We start from the raw sequence: 17,846 nt of genomic DNA on the forward strand, positions 1-17,846 counted from the left end.
AAAACGCCCCCACTGCACGGGTAAGAAATTCTGATTGCGCTCCTCTCCCAAGATACGACAACCCGTTGGTTCCGATCGTGTGCAGCGAAAGGATCCCCGAACCTTATGAACACCAATGCTCTTGCTCTCACAAAAATTAAGTTTTGTATAGGAAAAGAAAGAGATAAATTGTTGGCAGAAAGAAACTTATGTCTCTAGAAAAGAGGAAAGATATATATATATAGGCATTTTGCAACAACAAAATATGACCGTTAGAAATATGACCGTTGGAAAACCAACCTACAGTTGTCAAAACAAATCTAACAAACTAGTTTGACTCATTAAAACAAAATCTTAAAAAAATCTAAAATAAATATTTTATTTTATAAAATAGAATTAATATATATTTATAAATTTTAAATTAAAACACAAATATTTATCAACATTCCCCCACATAATTTAAAATTTTAAAATATATTTTTTGAAAGATAAAAATATAAGAGAAAGAGCATGTGATATTGTATTTCGGTATAAGGAACCTTCCGGGTTTGAGCCTTATACCTAGTGTTTATGAACTTCCATCCGAGAAAAATGTAGTGACTTGATTGTCTTGAACTACATATTCTTTAACCGGACTTTAGTACACAACTCCTACAATATTGGTTTTCAATTAGGTTCTAATCAGTGGTAGCGCGTTACACGGCCTTGCGCTTGTATCTTGTTTCGTGAGTGTCACTTAGAGATTAGCTCATATCTCACAGTGGCGGCCCCACCACCACACTCACTAGGTGAATCCTCAAAGAGTGAGTTGTGACCCTCACCCCTACAATAATTGTCATCGGATTCATTAAGAGGTATTTTTTTTTTTCATCAAAAATACACATATATAAATACCTCAACCTTAATATTGCCACAATTTATAATACACCTCGTCATAGGAATGAGAAACGGAACAACTCCGTCAAATTTCATTTTGGTGTACTTTAGTCAACAAACAATTTCGTTGTTACCCGTTGAACTCCATTCATGGGATCACCAATCACACGGAGACGGGTGTCCATTGTTGTAACTAAATAATGGGCTTTAATCCCATTCCCCTCGACGACTCAAGTACTTGTTGACGCGTCAACCCTTTTGTAAGCGGATCCGCAATATTATTTTCTGACCTGACAAAGTCAAGAGAAATGACACCATGAGAAATCAAATTTCTAATAGACTTATGTCTCACTCTTAAGTGTCTTGTTTTTTCATTAAAATTTTTGCTAGTAACTTTAGATATAGCAACTTGACTATCACAATGCATTGGAATTGGAGGTATAGGCATATTCAACAATGGTAGATCACATAACAAATTTTTAAGAAACTCAGCCTCACTAGTAGCAGTATCTAAAGCAATAATTTCTGCTTCCATAGTAGAACGTGAAATAATAGTTTGTTTAGCAGATTTCCATGATACTGAACCACCAGCTAAAGTAAAAACATAACCACTTGTTGATTTTGTTTCATCAGAATCAGAAATCCAATTTGCATCACTAAACCCCTCAATTACTGCAGGAAAACATGTATAATGAATGCCATAATTGATGGTTCCTTTTAAGTATCTAAAAACTCTTTCTAATGCAATCCAATGAGAATGATCAGGATTATTAGTATACCTTCCTAATCTACCAACTGCATATGCAATGTCAGGCCTAGAGAAGTTTGTCAAATGCAACAAAGAACCGATAATTTGAGAATATTTATGTGAAGAAATTCCTTTACCCAAATTTTTCTTTAGCTTGATGGATGAGTCATAAGGAGTAGAAACAGGTTTCACATCAAAATAATTAAACTTCTTCAACAGCTTTTCAACATAGTGTGATTGGGTTAAAATCATGCCATCATTTTTCTTTATAAGCTTAATACCCAAAATCACATCTACAGGACCAAGGTCCTTCATATCAAAATTTCTAGACAAGAAAGACTTCACATCATTTATGAATTGCATATTACTACCAAATATCAATATGTCATCCACATACAAACATAAAATGACACATCCATTATCATCAAATTGTTTCACATACACACATTTATCAGTATTATTGATTTGAAAACCATACGAAAGAACAACTTGATCAAATTTTTCGTGCCATTGTTTTGGAGCTTGTTTCAAACCATATAAAGATTTAACAAGTTTGCAAACTTTCTTTTCCTTCCCCTGTTCTACAAAGCCTTCAGGTTGGTTCATATAAATTTCTTCTTCTAATTCACCATTTAAAAAGGCAGTTTTTACATCCATTTGATGAATTTCTAAATTAAAAACACAAGCAAGTGCAATTAAGACCCTAATGGTAGTAACTTTAGAAACAGGAGAATATGTATCAAAGAAATCTACACCTTCTATTTGTTTACACCCAATCACAACAAGTCTTGCCTTAAATTTTTCTATAGATCCATCAGTTCTTAATTTCTTTCGAAAAACCCACTTACAACCTATACTTTTACAACCAGGGGGAAGATCAGTAAGAAACCAAGTTTTATTATTTTTAAGAGAACTCATTTCATCAATAATAGCTTCTTTCCAAAAAGGTGCATCAATAGACCTCATGGCCTCACCATAAGTTTTAGGATCATCTTCAAGCAAAAAAGAGCAAAATTCAGAACCAAAATCCTTAACTTTTTTAGATCTTTTACTCCTCCTAGGTTCAAACACAATGTCCTTATTAGTATTACTACAAGTAGACAAATTAGAACAAGAAGTATCACAAACAGATTTAGACAATTTATTTTTCAAAGGAAAAATATTTTCAAAGAAAGTAGCATCTCTAGATTCCATAATAGTACCATTAGAAATTTCAGACACTTCTGAATTAACTACCAAAAATCTATAAGTAGTACTATGCATAGAGTATCCAACAAAATATAATTAATATTTTTTTTTTTCAATTTTCCTTTTCTTATTAATAGGGATATTAACCTTTACTAGACACCCCCACACTTTAAGATATTTCAAATTTGGTTCTCTTTTTTTTTTTTTCCATAGCTCATAATTTTTTTTTTTGTTTATAAGGTACTCTTTTAAGAATACGACATGCAAAATATAAAGTTTCACCAAAGTATTTATTTTATTATTTTTGTGTGTTATATTTTCACAGGCTTATCTTTTATCAATGAGTTATAAATAAAGAGACAATCAGTCAACATGTAACAACAAAATACTTGCAGCATTAATAATAACGGTAAACAATAAAAATTAAAAACCAAACAACAAATGTCCTAATTTTAAAGACTTGTGTTCACAGGATCATTTAACCAAGTAAAAGATAGTTTTCTAATCATATAGGAATGAAATTAGAAGTATGCTTTTAGTTTTTCACATAAACTAATTCTAAAAGCATTTTCTCTTCAAAACCACCATTAGTGAAGAAAATATATTGTAAATCTCAAATTATAAGAAAATATTTTTCAACAATTTCTCACTAATGTAAAAATTTAAGGAAATGAAATAATATAATAAAACATTTTTAATAAAACATAATACATTGTGTCTTCATCCATTAATTTTCGAGACTTACTAAAAGGGAGTCAATCATATTCATGACAGATATTTTGGTAAAATAGAATGCTACTTTAATTCAAGACTATGCAAGAAGAAAGTGAAAAAATAAAACCTTTTTCTCTCTAAGACTGTTGGAAAAATAAAACAAAAAATGAAAAAAAAAATTAATATGAAGAAGATGCACAGTCTTGAATTAAATAACGAAATAGCAGTAGCAAATTAAATTTAATTGACAACGCACGAATAATTCATTATAACATACAATAAGCACAAGAAAGAAAAATTAAGGGAAGAAAGATATAGCCTGGGTTGAAGCGCGTAAACGCTATCCTTAGAGAGAAAACGCCCCCACTGCACGGGTAAGAAATTCTGATTGCGCTCCTCTCCCAAGATACGACAACCCGTTGGTTCCGATCGTGTGCAGCGAAAGGATCCCCGAACCTTATGAACACCAATGCTCTTGCTCTCACAAAAATTAAGTTTTGTATAGGAAAAGAAAGAGATAAATTGTTGGCAGAAAGAAACCAGAGCTCTCAGTCTATGTCTCTAGAAAAGAGGAAAGATATATATATATAGGCATTTTGCAACAACAAAATATGACCGTTAGAAATATGACCGTTGGAAAACCAACCTACAGTTGTCAAAACAAATCTAACAAACTAGTTTGACTCATTAAAACAAAATCTTAAAAAAATCTAAAATAAATATTTTATTTTATAAAATAGAATTAATATATATTTATAAATTTTAAATTAAAACACAAATATTTATCAACAGTTTGCTTCATTTTAATCACTTAATAGCTCTAATGAAAGAAACAAGTTACACTGTGCCGTAGGCTCTGAGAGTGGTGTTAATGCTATCTATGTTCAAAGAGAGCAAGTGAAGGACTTAACTTAAAAAATATTGGTTACACTTGATTGTTAACACAAATATATACCTCAAACTTGTTACTACATGCTTGTTGCGAAATCATTTGTAAGAACATTTAATTTTCAAGAAAAAAGTCAGCATAATTTTGGTCCACTTGAAATGTTTGTGGCTAAGAATTTTACAATTTTACAACAATAGACAAACTCAAGTTTAAAAGAGAGTGGTGTTAATTTTCAAGAACATTTTTTTTGTCAAGGGACGTAGCCAAATTGGTATAGCAGATGTATGTCTAAGTTATTCTAAATTCTCTAATACCATCTTTCATTACTGTGGATGGAAAAAACATCAATACAACCCATTTTGATTTTATTACCTAAACTTAATTTTTTATTTTATTACCTGAATTGCTTTTTTTATTTATTTCATCAATTAAAATTCGTTCAATAATGATGTGATACTCGGTATATTACATATTATTTAACATATAATGTAACACTCATATAATAATCATGTTATCAACTAATCTTATTTATGTATAGTTACTTATCAATTGCCTGAACTCTAATATTAATACGATTATTTGAATGGTCTAGTCTACATAAGATTCAAAGGCTTGTTCAAGCTTTTTCAGAAAAAATAAATCAAACTAAGGTTTTTATTAAAACTTGTTTAATTAAAAAGGTCAAGTTTAAATTATATATTTTTAATCAAGACAAGATTAGGACATAATAAAGTTTAGTTTGACCTAACCTATTTTTACCTCTAAATAAACTGAATATATGCACAATGATTTGAATAAATGAATGTTAGTCACGAGATAAAGGGGCTAAGCCCGACCAATAAAAAGTATTTAGTTTTATAGCCCGCTCAAAGAAGAAAAAAAAAACTTGTGGGATACCTCTACAACTTAAATTATTTAAGTTACTATATAAGTGTATGAGAGTGAAAAGATACATTTTTTAAAGAAAAATAAAAATAAAACACTATTTTAATAAATATATAAACTATTATTTTTCAAGTAATTTAGTTAACCTAATTCCTCTAGAGTTAATTATTGGTTTCTTTGTTCATATATTTATTTTTATTAATAATAATAAAAAAAGGAATTTTATTGAGGGTGAATATGTATATTATCCGGGTTGAGCGTGTGAAGTGGGAAGAGATAAGGAAGGCATTGATAATCATAGCTATGGCAACGGCGAGTGCAAGTTGTGCGGTATCATTTAGAAACAGCTTCGGTGTGAGTAAACCCTGTAAGTAATGTATTCTATTCACTTCATTTTCATCTTATCATCATCATCTTTCAAATCAATTCATATATATATATTTTTTTTTTGCAGCGGATCTTGGGTTCTTGAGCTCTCGTCTGAACGGCCTCAGAATCTGCTTCCCCAAATTGCCACCCACACCCCTCACTGCTTCTCCCTTCCCCACACCCCTCCCTATCGTTGCCAGTAACTACTTTTTCTCTCTCCCTGCTTTCTACATGTATAATTAACAGTGGCAAAGCAACATTTTCTGACTTTCATTTGTTCCTGTTTCCACTATTTTCTATACAAACTTTTGAAAATAGAAAATGAAGTAAAGATAACATGATTTTTTTTTTTAAAATAAAATTGAAAAAAAAATATATTTTCTCCAGGGTTTTAAATATCACTATAGAAGCAGACCTTGGCTGCTACAGGGGATGCTAGTTGACAGGATAACAGCTCTATGTAGTTGATTCTAGAAAAGCCCTCTAAACAGAGAGGTTAGGCTTTTTCTGGGGGGCTATTTTTGGGGTTTCAATTTCTGAAGTGAAACCTAATCTACCTGTAGTAGTGAAAATGATAAATAACAAGACTCCAATTTAGAAAATGATGATTGTTGATTGATAATTCTAATCTTGAAAACTTGTATTTGACTTTTTTGGTATCTACTTCTGTGTTTTGCTTAAGGCACCTACAACTTTTCGTTGTTGTTTATGAATGTCATGAATTTTGAGTAATTTGATAATTTATATGGATATATAGTATATGTAGTAAAAACTATATAAAAAAAATTCAAAGTAGCAGCTATCCTGTGATAACAGTTTTCGGGTCGGCTGCTACACCTGCTGCTATCTCTGGGTTTTAAAACACTGATTTTCTCAAACCATATCACCTCCTATTTTCTTAATAAGAGAACATGAATAACTAACAAGATGTTAATATTATTGCTTGTCGATGTGAATCTTCACTATCATTATTGTGTGAGGCATCTAACTGCAATCCAGGACATTATTTTGAAGCAGATTAACTAGTAGGTTGGTGATTGATTCTTCTAGTGCTGTGATTTTATTGTATTTTTTTTTCAGAGAGAGTGTGTCCCTTCACTGGAAAGAAATCAAACAGGGCCAACAAAGTATCATTTTCAAACCACAAGACAAAGAAACTGCAGTTTGTGAACCTTCAGTACAAGAGAATTTGGTGGGAAGCAGGGAAGCGCTACGTAAAGCTTCGTTTGTCAACTAAGGCATTGAAGACGATAGAGAAGAATGGACTTGATGCAGTTGCAAAGAAGGCTGGAATTGATCTCAGGAAGAAATAAGCCTATCTAATAATTATTGTAATTTGTATCAGAGTGGAAGAATACATTCATGTTCCTTGGTGTTAATTGTAGAATTTTCTTTTGCGTATATTATTTTCAAAAGCAAGTTGTGTTGATGTTTGTAGAGAAACAAAATATGGCAAGGTCATGAGCTTACTAGGCCATGAGTCTCGCTAATGGAAATCTCTTTTGACAACCCCCTGATCGTGGTGCTTATAATAATGGCCATGGATATCATAGGATCCTTAGTAGCTTCGTCAACTTGAATTATCCTACAAAATTGGTATTATGATGTATTTTGAATTGTAGTCACCACAGCCACAATAGCTGTTGCCAGAGTCATTCTCTTTTGCCATTCGTATGACAATTCCCCATACAATTAAGAGAATAATTGGGCTTTACTGTGAAAGGTAATTACATTTATCCTCTTCGTACCTGTCAAAACTATAGAGTTGTTACATAGATGATTAGTGTCATATATAGAAAGTAGAAAATTTTGGGTTTGGAAATTATTATTAGTTTTGCAATTCTTTTAGCTGGGAAAAGAAAGAATAAAGATTTATAAGAGAATTAGAAATTATAGTACATATTAGGTGGTTAGATTCAAAATCACTTTGTCCTTTTCTGGGGGAGAAGGGGGGGAGGGGATCTTGTGATCATCATCTGAATGACTGTCTTCGTATAGGGTAGCTTTTCAAAATTCAGTTGTTGGATCTTCATATAGAGTAACATCTTCTAGCAGATTTGTTTTCTGAATGATGCATTTGATTTTCTATATTTACTTCATTTGCATGAGTATCTCCTACCAATAATCTTCTAGCAGGTTTGTTTTCTCCTGAGCATCTTTGGCTTTAGTTATTGGAATCGTTGAGTTTTCCCTTATAACATCTTGGTATGTAGCTTTTCCAATTTCAATTGTTATATCATTGAAAGAAGCTTTTCTATAACACTTTGGTTATAGATGTTGGTTTATTCCAATTTCCTAGTTTTACATTGTCTGACAATGTCATTTGACAGGTTTGCAGTAATGAAATAAATATAATGAGAATAATTTCAGAAAACATGAATACCTAGTAAAAAATTGCGACGACAATTGGAATCAAACTTCATGGTATTCACAAAAAATGGAAAAAGGACAATGTCTTGTAAAATATAAATATGACAATTCGATTCAGACTCTATGGTAATAACAAAAAATTATTGATGATAGGAAGGAGAATCAACTGTTGAGTGAGTTTGGATTTGAGTATGGTATATTTGCTTATAAAAAATTATGAGAATCGGTGCAAGTGCAGTTATTTTATTACCCATCCCTTTCCATACTCAGTTTATTTAATATAAATAGAAAAATGATATTACATTTACAGCATTCGCCATTTACAATTAGATACAACTCAAATTGTATTTGTATTTCTTATCTCGAAATTGAAAGTCCTAAGTCATATCTTTTATCATCTAACATCATTGTTTCTTGCTATTGGTTCCTTTGTAATTTGAAGATATTTCCCTCAGGCTTCGCTGCTTTAAGAACAGCAAAAGAAACTTGGAATAAAGCCAAAATATGAGATTTGCCTCAGGCTTCCTTGTTTCATATGAGATTGCCATCCTGAAACATAGCATGAAAATATGTCGGAAAGAATTGATCCGGAAAACATTTGTTGATGTCTTCAAGGCTTTGTATATAAAAAAATTGTGTTTAAAATTATTTGAAATTGATATTATGAAAATAATTATTTATTAAAATTAAAAACTTTACCAACTGTAACATAAAATGGTAACTCATTCTGGTGTGTTTGCTTATGTTGAACAGAAAAGTGTTTTTGGTCCCTTGGTTTACATCCCAATTTCTGTATTTTTTTACTACATATTGTTAAGAATGACAAAAAAAAAAAATTTATAAAATTCAGGACTAAATTACACAATAACAAATTATAGGGACTAAAAAGTGTTTTTAGTCCCTTGGTTTACATCCCAATTTCTGTAATTTTTTTACTACATATGTTGAGGAAAGAAAAAAAAGTTTTTTTAATATAAAATTTAAGACTAAATTACACAATATAAAATTATAAGAACTAAAAATAAGATTTAACAAAAATATAAAAATTAAAAATATACTTTATCCCTTATTTTTCTTAGTTGGTGTAAGTATACACCAATCAATGAACTCATCAATCGCAGTACTTGCAAAATGCAAACTTTTTTCGTAGATCAGACCACCCTAGAACCTTTTGCTTTTGTCATGACCACATGAGAACCTTATTGCTCATTACAGAACACTTTTTTCCTTGCATATTGCATATCCCAAATCTCATCATTGTTTGTTAAGTTCGAAATGATTTTGAACTTTGAAGAGAATGACAAAATCAGGAGGCTCTTCTCCACAAAATCACTAGAAAGCCAAAAGCAAAAAACGCAACATTTCATATACAAGAAGAAAAACGCATTTACACAGAGATTGATCATCCCATTTAAGTTATTGGTCTTTGGTCACCTCATTATTTGTGCAACTTCTTCTAGCTGCCTAGCAGTACTCAACATTGGGATTTGGCTCTTATAAAATAAGTAAAAGTTAAGTAAGTAATATTAGTCGTTGATGAATACAATGAATATTAGAACATACGTATGATTTGCTATGTTATGTACATATAATATAACTCATTGATTTTTTAATTGACGACTAAGATTACTTACTTTATAATCTTTGGGTGCATACTTTTGTTGATGGTTGTATGTTGCCCATTGCTACACAGGGTTTTGACCAAAAGGATAAATTCATTTGGAAATGGAAATTATCAAATAGAAGTATTTTTTTTAATTAATTCTTAAATAAGAATAAGTTATTGGAATTTTTATGTCTTCGATCTTTTATTTATTTATTTATTTTAATAGGTGAAGTCATAAAAACTCCAACGGTTCAGCTTTTATTTTTTTTAAATTATTTTATATAAAGTCATAAATCTTTCACGACTTCAAAGTTTTCATAATGTTTTTATTTTAAAAATTATTTTTGAACAAGTTTTTTTTAATTTATACGGTTTCTCTATTTTTTAAATAGTTTTTGTTTCAATATTTTTATATTTTTTTTACTAAAATTAACAAATAATATTAACTTAACATTAATGAAATTTATCAAATAATATTAAAGTCTTTTTTAATATTTTTTAATTAATTTTTACATTTATCATTAAGTAAATTAATAATTTTATACAATATTATTAAATAATTTTATTTGATAAAAATATTTGAATACTAACAATAAAAAATAATTTAGTAACAAAAGTAACAGTTAAAATGAGAGCAACATAATACATTAATATAAGTTGAACAATACAAATTAAACATAAATATAAAATTATTAAAAAGTAAAAACAATATTAATCGCCAACAACAACAACAAATACATATTCAAGGTGAACTCCAAACATTATCCCACTATTAATATTTTTTCTTAAATAAATCTATATGCGTACTTTTTTGTTTAAATTTAAGTCTTTTGTTTATATCATTTTTTCTAATTTACAAAACAAATAATAATCCTTAACACTAATAATAAAAATATAGAAAATATTAAATAAAATAATATACAAAAGTATAAATTAAACCTACTTTAGAGTTGAAAACTAATTTAAAAATTTTAAAAAATCAACAAGACTTTGAAGTCATTAAAATTAAATAAATAATTAAAAAAAACAATTTAGCACAACTTTGAAATCATTAAAAATTTTATGACTTTATATAAATAATTAAAAAAAACTAAAATGTGACTTTGAAATTATTGGAGTTCTTACTACTTCAATATTAAAAAAATAAAAAATAAATAAAAAGGTGAAAGTTATATATATTTTTACAACTTCATGAAGTCATAAAAATTCTTACAACTTACTCTTATTTAACACTCACTCTTATTTAAGAGTCTCATTTAATAAATTTTAAATGAAGATATCCTTTTGGTCAAATCCCATTGCTACACATATAGCATGGCATTGGGGAACTGTGTCGTTTCTTTGTTGGGGTAGAGGATAGGAGTTTGTATATGTTGTAAGGGTGCGTACCCCTTGTACTCATAACTTCTATTTTAATGAAAATTTTATTTGTTGATTTAAAAAAAACTTACTTTATACTCTAAATTGAATTACTTACTTTATGAGAGTTGAATATCTTATTTAATATTTGTACCTCTAATTCAAATCATAAAAATATTCATAAACGATCATGACATCTATTTAACACTTTCGAGAATGAAAGAAATATAAATATAATAGATAATATTGATATGATAAGAAAGTACATATAAAAATAATAATAATGTGTTAATGAAGTGTATAAAATGGTGTATGATTTCCACTTATTATTATTCTTTAAAGTTAACAATAATTTCTCCCCTATAATGCCGGCTGATTTGGGGATCTAGTACCCATTGTTTATTTCATTGTCGATACATCTAATTGTCCCTAAAGTAATCGCTTATTTTCACTTTGGGTTCTTGCAAGATAAACTAAGAAATCCCATGATAATACACTTTGAATATAATCATATCACAGGAACCATGAATATAGAAAATTCTACATCAATTTTTTTTTAAAAAAATACATGAAAGTCTTGATTCAGCGTATAATGTTGGGCTTGCATATGTGAAAAGCACAGTTCCAGGCATAAAAAACCAAAAAGAATCATATTGGATTTAAAATCTATTTTTTCTCGTAGACACACATGGAAACCAGCAGCCCCAGCTTTGCAGCTCATAGGCCCATGACCACCTCAAGCCTTTTGTCAGCTCCAATTAAGGCACAATAAAGTGGAAACAAAAGCAATTGCAAAAGTTTGGTGCACTTTCAATGAAAATGATGTCACAATATTTATTTTTTTACTTTTATTAAATCATAAACCTCATCTTCATGATTGTTTTGTGACCAAACTAGTAAATTTAAAGTAACGTTATTAACAACATATATGGGAAATTCACTTTGTGATGTTCTCATTCTTTTATTCTTAATATATGCATGCTCTCATCAATTCTTTTGTTTGAACATTCAATTGTTTTTAGTGTACTGTTTATAATTTGTTATATGCAGCACCCACATTGGCTAAAATTTTTGCAAGCTTACCAACATTATAATTCCTTTTCTTCTTTTATGTAATTTAAATATCTTGTATAATTAATAAAAAATTTATTTTTCTTCTTCCGGATCAAGTTGATCCGGAATTTTCTTCTTCCAGATTAAGTTGATCCGGAAGTTACGGATCAAGTTGATCCGGAAGAGGAAAATTAAACAAAGGTAATTTTATCATTTTTTTTTATAATGCTGGGTGTACCAGCAATAATGCTAGGTGCACCTATCAACACTCAAAGACAAATCTATATCTTTTATTCAGTACTCACTTTATGTCCTTTTTTTTTCTAGAAAAAAAGTGAATAGGTGGGGCTTGGGTTCGGGGATTAGTAGATGATAACCACATAAATAATAAATCAAATAATAAATCAAGTAAACTAAATAATAGAAAAAAAAAAGTTATAGCATGTTCGATTTTTTTGGTATAGGATCACAGGTATCCTCTACAGGATATAACACTGCTTAAGCCAAATAAAAACATTATGAGTAACAAAATTTTACTGAATATTTAATGAAGTAGTATATTTAAAGCTCAAACTCAAAACTATTAGTTAAGTTACCTATGTGTTACTTAATCCTGGCATTTGGTAATATAGTATATTTTGGGATAAACTAAATGCGCATTTTGAGTGAAAATATTTGTTAGTTTTGAGATTCCTGGCCATTTTGTTGTTTGAATGGATGATGGCTGGTATCTAAGCTGCAAAGTCTGTAGTTGGCTCAGATTTGGAAGGCAAATGCAGAAAATTTACATTCTATATATATAAAAGTAGAAATTTGGCCAAATACATCTTTTATATATATATATATATATATATAAAGCTCTTAGAAAAATAAAGCTTATTTTTAATAAGGAAAAGGATATGAATTTGGCCAAATACAACTTTTATATTATTCCATCATACTATTTCTCTACAATTTTCTTTTTCTAAACAAAGTATAAATTAATATGATTTTTTTGAATTGACTCAAGGTGAAAAGTTTATAGACAAAAAGAAAGAAAAAAAAAGTCACAGTTAATTACTAATGACAAAGTTGATATATCAAGGCTTAGACTGTATGTTATTGTAATTTATGTTGTACTCAACATAATTGCAAGAAGCAGTAAAAAAGTTGAACATAGTCCTAAATTTTCTTTCTGAACTTGTGATTTGACTCCATTTTTATTTTCTTAATTTTGTTTCATGTTATTATTTTATATTTAATCATTACTCATTTCTTAGATAAGGATGTTGACAAAGATTAATAGTGTATTTGAAAACGTATTACAAATGTATTTATATAAATAAAATTTAACTTAAATATGTTTTTATCTTACAAATTTAGGTTATTTTTGTTTTTTTCTCCAAATTTACTTTTTTTTAGTCTCTCATTTTTTTTTAAAAAAAAAATAGTTTATCTTCACACAAAATAAAATAAACATCTCACTCACCCCGAAATTAATATGATTTTTTTTAAAATTCCTCAATTTCGAAAAATACATGCCTAAATGTACGATGAAACGAACTCAAATGTCGTCCAATACAGCATATAGAAGAACCGAAATGTTTGGGAAATTTGTAAAAGTATCATTTTTCAAGTTTCATTAAGAAATCATTAACCCAACTCTTCCGTGATGACTATTTTTAAGCTACATATTATGCGTAGGTCACATTTCACATTGTTAATAGTAATAACGTGGCAATGGCATCAAGGTTCAATTACAAACCAAAATTAAACTGCATAAGGCCACAAAATGTTGTACAATAATTATTAACGCAATTATAGTCAATAGAGGTGGGGAGAAGCTAAGAAGCAAAACAAATACTGTATCAAAGACCCATATCCATCATGGAACGCTATCGACGCGTGCATTTAATTTCCCGACACAACACAAACTGAAAGACATTAAAATAATTAGCTTCTTTTATAGTAATGTAATAATTTTAGAATAAAGAAGATCTTAATTAACTACTAACATGGAAGAACATAAATGATGTGCATATGTGGTTATTTAGGAGATAGGAGTATCACTATGATGGCAAGCATGCTTCATCATGGGGAGAATTTCATAAGCATTAGTCTTATATTATTCCTTTAACCATAACCCCTCATGAAAACGAAAGTTAATATCGCAGGACATTAAAATGATTCTTCTATTCCACTCGACCAGATTAATACACTTCTCATTTTCTGAACGTGTTATAAAACAAAATTGATCAGAATAAAAAAAAAATTGAACATAAAACATGATTAAGGTTAATACATCTATGATGCCTAACAAATATTCAACTTATCTAAAATTTGGTGAAAGTATGTTAAGATAATATCAAAATATTCAATGGAAGGATCATTGAAATTTAAAATATACCACAAGTTATTGAGTGGAATAACTCTATGAAGAGTTAAGAGTTACTCTTTTGAGTAACTTGATTCTCACTTTATATGTGTCTATGAGTAAGTGGAATATGAAGTAGATGAGTACTAAAATACTCATTTTATCAATTTTAATTTGCAGACACAGCATAGTGGTGAGGGTATAATTCTAATTGTGTTTGTTTAGCTCTATGTACTATTTAATTCGATAAAATAATGGTGAAAATAATTTTAAAAAATTCTTCAAATACTAATGTGTTTTCTTACTAGCATCAACTTCTAAAATTACAAATAATAATTTATCCAACGCATATTTATTGGACATTTTTGTGTAATTTAGAAACCTCAAACGTACGTGATGGAAGATTCAGGTGACAAAGACTACTCTAACTAGGGATAACAACGTCCATTGAGTGTAGAAAATGTATAAAAACGAGACTTAGAAAATGTACTCGTAGAGTTGTGGGCATGTAAATGATGTAATGCGACATATAGCATTAGATGCTAAAAACAGTAGTTAACTGGTTACAGCAGGCCACATGCCACCACCTAGAATGGGTTTATAGAAGATGAATGTACTTATCATATGAGGGTGTTATAACTTAAATAGATATTTTATTTCGAGTTTAAATCTTAGACATATAGTTATTTTAAATATTCAAGAAAAAAAATTCGTTATAATTATTTTATTTTATTCGATTAAGATTGACTTTAATAGAGAATACAATATGCATATGATCTATAATTATAGTCATGATATTTGAAATGGGAGAATGTGACTATGAAACCATGAAGAAAAATCTTTTTCATATTTTTTCTCTATTTCTTCTATTATCATGTTTTTAAAAAAGAAAATGATACTTTCTATTATGTGTGACACATTTTTATTTAATTTAATTTTTCAAAACTATAGTAATGAAAGGAATGAAGAAAATCTTAACCCGGCTAAAAATAGTTTATAACTTTTTGGTTCATAATTTATAATTTAGCGAGAAAATGCATGTAACCGTCTTAGAAAAAGGATTAGCAGTTTATAAATTTGTTGGTATTTGTCTTTGAGAAATTATAGTAGAAATGCTAAAGGTGCATCATGCAGTTTCCATTAAGTCGCAGTTGTTAGTCTTCAATAATGAAGACAAAACAAAGTACCGTAAGTCCTCAGATACCCAACGTGGAAAATAGGCGAATGAGGTCATGTGTCAGGTTTAACCTGTCATGAAAGTTATAAAAAAAAAAATATTTTAAATTTAATTATATAATTAAAATATTATTATTTATAATAATTATATTTAAAATATATAAAGTATTTTTAATTAATTGACAATATGAAAATATTTATATTAATAATATATTAAAACCAAACCCAATAAACAAATTGGATATATATATACATACATGTTAAAACGCCCTTTGTTTCTTGAAATAAAATGATTTGAAAACTTAATAAAATATAACATGACTTGTATTTGTAGTTAAGTGGTTATTACGAAAAATGAGAATAAACCATAATAATTTTTTATTTATTTATCAAAACTAAAAATCAGCCACCGTTGCCAACCCCATTGCCGATGATGCATGATAGCAACAATGGTAGGTAACAACACTGATGATCTCATGGAAGAGATTTATAATTGAGTTTTAATCTGTAACTATCTATTATTTAAATTTGATTTTGATCTAAAGAGTTGTTATTATTTGTTTTCATTTTTTACCATTTGAGTGTAGTGAAATTCCCTCTCATGTCCCCTTCAATAAAATAAGATCATCACAATTCTATGTTGAACTAATCTGGCTGCTGTTTTTTAGGATAATTTCACACTTGTTTTGGTGAATGACACTTTGTGTGGGTGTAATATATATATATATATATATATATATACTTGTATTCATTGCTGGGACAGGATCACACATTATTAAATACTAGATTTGTTTTTTCAAAAATAGATCATATGGATATGAGTGTGGGCATCATTGAATAAAGTTATATTAAAATATTTCCATCTAAACAATCCCTTTAAGCTTGCTTTGAAGATACCTTTTGGCATACCAAATGATGCCTTTAAACCTGCACTGAACTTTCATACTAAACGTAGTTTAAGAATTATTATCACTTGCTGTCACCCTAGGGGAAGTAAATGAGGAGTATAGGTTGTGGTTTTGCCATAAGAAGCAAGCGATGTGTTTGCCAATGGCATGAGGCGAAAAATGTATAGAAACTCATAGGTTAGGTCCATATATTTATATGAAAGTTTAAGGGCTGAGTGAGTGGGTCATGGTAAGTGTACACAATACACACATAGCATAGTGCCCACTAGTATATCCTTTTATGGGGCACAGAACCCTAAAAGAACCCAACAGTTAAATGGGTGAAATCATATAATGGAATGGAACAGTACAAAATGTAGTACAATTTTTATACATTGGGATTGGGGATTGGGAAGTGTAGTAGGAGTAGGAGCCCACCACAAAGCACTTTGCTTTGCATTGCTTGGGAATTCCCACCCCTATGCCAAGTATCATCGCTCTCATACATGCCCCAGTTTTGTCCAAACCCATCCATGTTGCACGGACCACTAATAATACGAACACATCATGTATACAGTATGTGTATCGATATTTGACATGGATATCATCATATTATTGCATATGATTATATACAAGAGTTAAACATCAAATTCATAATTATCTATTTAAAAAATAAGAATATTTATTAATTCTATTATACCATATTAATGGATATGATATGACTATATCATTAATTTTAAAGTATTTATGCATTATAAACACTCATACTCACGTATATTTGCTCATAAAAAAAAATATTCACCTACATTATTTTGTTCACGTACTCACCATACAAAAAACTCACATACATTATTTTGTTTCATGATTTACAAAAACAAGGTCCAAGTAACCAACAAGCCTGGCAAATCACCCATCATCTTCATATTTATCCCTAATGACTTAATCAACTACAATTTTAATGTGACATGAAAAATGGGCAAATTAATAATATATAACCAGATATCTCTATGCCAGAACAAAACAAGGCCATGCCTGCTAAGAAAATCAAACTTCTCTCTCTGGCTCCCCTTCTGTGGAAAGTAATGATTTGGTGAATTAAATGTATTGGGGAATCATTTGATGAGCATGCAACCGAAACCATCTAAAAAGACCATTATGACATCATTCATTATGTTGGGTTATAGGACAATTATGGTCCTCACAAACACTTTTCAAAATCTTGTAGTTAATATCTATTATTATATCGGTTCTTACTTTCTTTCTTTTGCTTTTTTTTCCTCTGAAGAACCATGCATATTGGAGTTATTGGATTGTAAATTGTAATGAGTGGTCCCTCACTTATGTTTAGTGGCCTCAAGAACCCAAGTCACACTGGTCGAAGATACAATCTGGTG

The 17,846-nt window shown here is 29.3% G+C and overlaps 1 protein-coding gene across 1 annotated transcript; it reads left to right on the forward strand.

The window, feature by feature from the left end:
• The first annotated feature begins 5,547 nt into the window (after positions 1-5,547).
• LOC100804320 (50S ribosomal protein L28, chloroplastic-like) lies at positions 5,548-7,571 on the forward strand. The gene is made up of 3 exons (NM_001254535.3): positions 5,548-5,646; positions 5,734-5,847; positions 6,729-7,571. The coding sequence occupies exons 1-3, from the start codon at positions 5,583-5,585 to the stop codon at positions 6,959-6,961; spliced, it is 411 nt and encodes a 136-aa protein (NP_001241464.1). The 5' UTR covers positions 5,548-5,582; the 3' UTR covers positions 6,962-7,571.
• The last annotated feature ends 10,275 nt before the right edge of the window (positions 7,572-17,846 follow it).

The sequence above is a fragment of the Glycine max genome, chromosome 10 (assembly GCF_000004515.6).
Source record: "Glycine max cultivar Williams 82 chromosome 10, Glycine_max_v4.0, whole genome shotgun sequence".
In the NCBI taxonomy this organism is placed as follows: domain Eukaryota; kingdom Viridiplantae; phylum Streptophyta; class Magnoliopsida; order Fabales; family Fabaceae; genus Glycine; species Glycine max.

Bases quoted from the DNA above. Each gene is read 5' to 3' on its own strand.
- LOC100804320 (NM_001254535.3), top strand. From the start codon at position 5,583: ATGGCAACGGCGAGTGCAAGTTGTGCGGTATCATTTAGAAACAGCTTC. The intron at 5,647-5,733 runs GTAAGTAATGTA...TTTTTTTTGCAG, and splicing joins CTTCGGTGTGAGTAAACCCT to CGGATCTTGGGTTCTTGAGC. The intron at 5,848-6,728 runs GTAACTACTTTT...TTTTTTTTTCAG, and splicing joins ACCCCTCCCTATCGTTGCCA to AGAGAGTGTGTCCCTTCACT.